General features: G+C 37.1%; 1 protein-coding gene across 1 annotated transcript in view; it reads right to left on the bottom strand.

Moving 5' to 3' along the window:
- Nucleotides 1-396: 396 nt before the first annotated feature.
- The window catches only part of LOC104928091 (proline-rich transmembrane protein 1), a 15835-nt gene continuing 13103 nt past the window's right edge, over nt 397-3128 (bottom strand). Inside the window, exon 3 of the mRNA XM_010742313.3 lies at nt 397-1408. Coding sequence (XP_010740615.1) covers nt 1265-1408 — 144 coding nt within the window. The 3' untranslated portion in view covers nt 397-1264. The remainder of the gene's footprint in view (nt 1409-3128) is intronic.

Below are 3128 nucleotides of genomic sequence, written 5' to 3'. Positions count from 1 at the left end.
TTATTATTATTATATTTATTATACCTGCAGGTTTCTTGGTTCCCCTCAAAACTGAGTATGTCATACATCAAAGATGATCAATATCCTGTCTCATTGGAGCTTTCTGTGAAGCCAACTCAGGGTAATAGACAAATGGATCAGACAGACAGGCACAGACAAAGTAGGAGATAAGACTGCTGATGTATTATAAACATGTAGTATCAGTTCAGTAAGGGGTAGTGGAGGCAGGTATTTTTCTTCAACCCTAGAGATGAAGCTTTGAAATCATTATTTTTTTTAATCTGGTGCAGATACAGATTATGCTGAAACTTAATCCGTTCCACACTGTAGATCCAGATGCTTGTTTTGCGACACACCATATTGGGCTCTTGTCTAAAAAGACCAGACAGCACGACATTTCTTATATCAATATGCTTTACTTATATGTAAAATTTAACTGTTTCAGCTCTGTTTAAGAAAAGAAAATGCAATCATTGGATAATAAACACACAACGGCACATATCACACTGTAGCTTTCAAAACAGATAAACCAGAGCCACCAATTAAGCAACTGGCTGCGTTAGCCATATTGGCTCAGATGTTGTAAAGTTTCTGCTGATTGTGTGAAGCTGTGAATTCACTGGAAAAGAGGACGAGGTCCTCTTGGAGCGTACACTCACATCAGATACGGTTTCATGAGAAACAGGCTCATCCTTTGTTTTTTTCTACTCATTCATGTGATCTAAACAAAGCTAAAATCGCTCTCACTCCCTCTTTCTGAACGATCATTGGTTAGATTTTTGTAATGTAATAATATGTTAGCATACTCAAAAGAGGCTTAAAGGGGGTTAGTGCATATTTACAGACAACAATTCTGTTGAAGGGCGATGATATTTCACCCGTACAATTAGACAATGCAAAGCAAAACTCGACACACTACAAACTGTACTGATAATCATAAAATTTTAAGTATCCTTTGGATGATACTTGTGGGTATGCATGTGTGGTGGAACAAAAACGGCATCAAAGCTGAAAAAATGTTGAATCAAAGACACAAAATATGTTGATGAAATATGAATCGAGAAAGATAGAAAGTTGTGTTCAAATAATGAAAATCATATACTGTTTTACTTTTTAAAATAATGTGAATGTCTTTCAGCAAATCAATGCAGTCTTACATATTTAAATGAAAAACTCTTACTGATGACCGGTAATGTTGCTAATATGGTCTAATTACCTGAAGCAGAATGAATATAAACTACAAAATGGAAAAGTTTAAACAGATTTAAGAAGCCACAACGGCTACATAGACAATGCTGAGGATAAGGAACCCGATGCCGACTCCCAGGCCCACATGGTTCAGTGTCCTGGCCGTCTTGCTGCTTCGCTCCGCCCCTATCTGGTCGCCGATGCGGTTGGCTTCACGGGTCTGATGATAAAAAAAAAATATTTAGAATTACAAATGAGTGAGATTAAAACACGAAAGATGCCCAAAAAAAATTTAACTGCTGGAGCTTTTCTTACAAGCGAAAAAAGCATTTTTGCAACAATTATTATTGTTGCAAAAGTTACATAATGAATTCCAGGAAATTATTGGGAAAACTTAGGTTTAACCAAAAACAATATGCCTTAAGACGCTAAAATGCTCCGTAGAACAGACGGCAACTGCAAAGTCAGGTGATAAATCTCTGTTTGACAGTGGCATCCTTCACAGAGGAGGAATAGCAGAAATGTTTGAATGTCCTGATCATAAAAAAAGGGGAAATATGCAGTATGATGACAAAGTTTTTCACTTCAGCTTGTGGTAAACTCTTCAGTCAAGATAATACATGTGAAACCAAACTAAAAATGAACTTCTGTTTTTTTATGAACGCAAACGCAAATATCTTGAAATGCTTAAAGTTGTTCCGTTTTCTCTCTGATGAAGTAGGAGGCCTGTGCTCCATCTTAAAAGAATGGTGTGAGTATAAGGCAGCTCTGTGCCTTTAACAAAAGTCCAGTCCACAGTCCAAATCAAATCAGTCTCTACTCTCACTCCCACACACCCCTACCATCATCCCGGTCTGTGTGTCTAAGCGTGTGTGTTTGTAGGTGTCGTGAGAAGGCGAGGTCTACTATAGTACAGCTGGTCATGATTAACAGCAGCTGTCAGACTCGCTCTTAGCCACGACTCTGTGGCCTGATCCAAAAACTGTGGCTGTGTCCTCACAGCAATCCAATCTTTTTTGAAAGATTGTTTTTTTCCGCATTTTTTGCTTTATTGGATAGCAATAGCTGGAGAGATGGAAAAGGCAAAGGTTGTAACCACAACTTGTTGCTTTTACTCTCTGATTTTTGTATGGCTTACAAAACCACGGTATAATGTGCCAATTTGTGTGTTTTAGAGATGCCGGTAGACAGATGTTGTTACCTTTGGATAGAGTCAGGCTGGCTGTTCACTCCTCTACTACTGCTTTACACTTTTCCAGTGTGTCAGATTTAGTGGGCTGTAGTTAGAAATATGGCAGAAGTGTAATTTGCATAACTGTTTGCATTAGTGTATAATCACCTGAAAATAGGAGTTATGTTTTTTTATAGACACCACAGATTCTCTTCCAGAGTCCCCCATGTTGACTCGCCATGTTTCTACAGTATCCCAGAATGGACAAACTAAACACTGATTAAAGATTGGGCATTTTGCAGACATCTTCCTCCTTCACACTAGAGGTAGACAATAAAGACAACAAAAGTAAAAGAATGCCTACCTGGAAAAACATGCATTTTTCTGAAATGCCATGTATATTTGTATATGAGTCTGTTTTATAGAAATAAGATAAAAGCTCACACTCTGTTTTTTTTTTTTTGCCAAATTATTATGCTGTTTACTTCAGAAAAGTTCAATGCTCGTGGTCATTAGGAAAAACACCACGAGGGCTGTAAAACTTGGCAAAGTGGCGACCAGAAAACCTCAGATCTTCTTAACATTAAATGACTCAAGAATGGCCACAGTGTTCGGATCCAATCAACTCCCATTTCCTTTCATTAAATTAATAATTTAAACATACTTGTGCTGATTCAACAAGGTTAGAGAGCTCAATCAATGACCACATAATAATAAAAAAAATAATATATATATAACATACATACATACATACATAAATAAATAACAT

The sequence above is a fragment of the Larimichthys crocea genome, chromosome XIII (assembly GCF_000972845.2).
Source record: "Larimichthys crocea isolate SSNF chromosome XIII, L_crocea_2.0, whole genome shotgun sequence".
NCBI lineage: Eukaryota > Metazoa > Chordata > Actinopteri > Sciaenidae > Larimichthys > Larimichthys crocea.
This window is presented reverse-complemented; position numbering and strand designations above follow the sequence as displayed.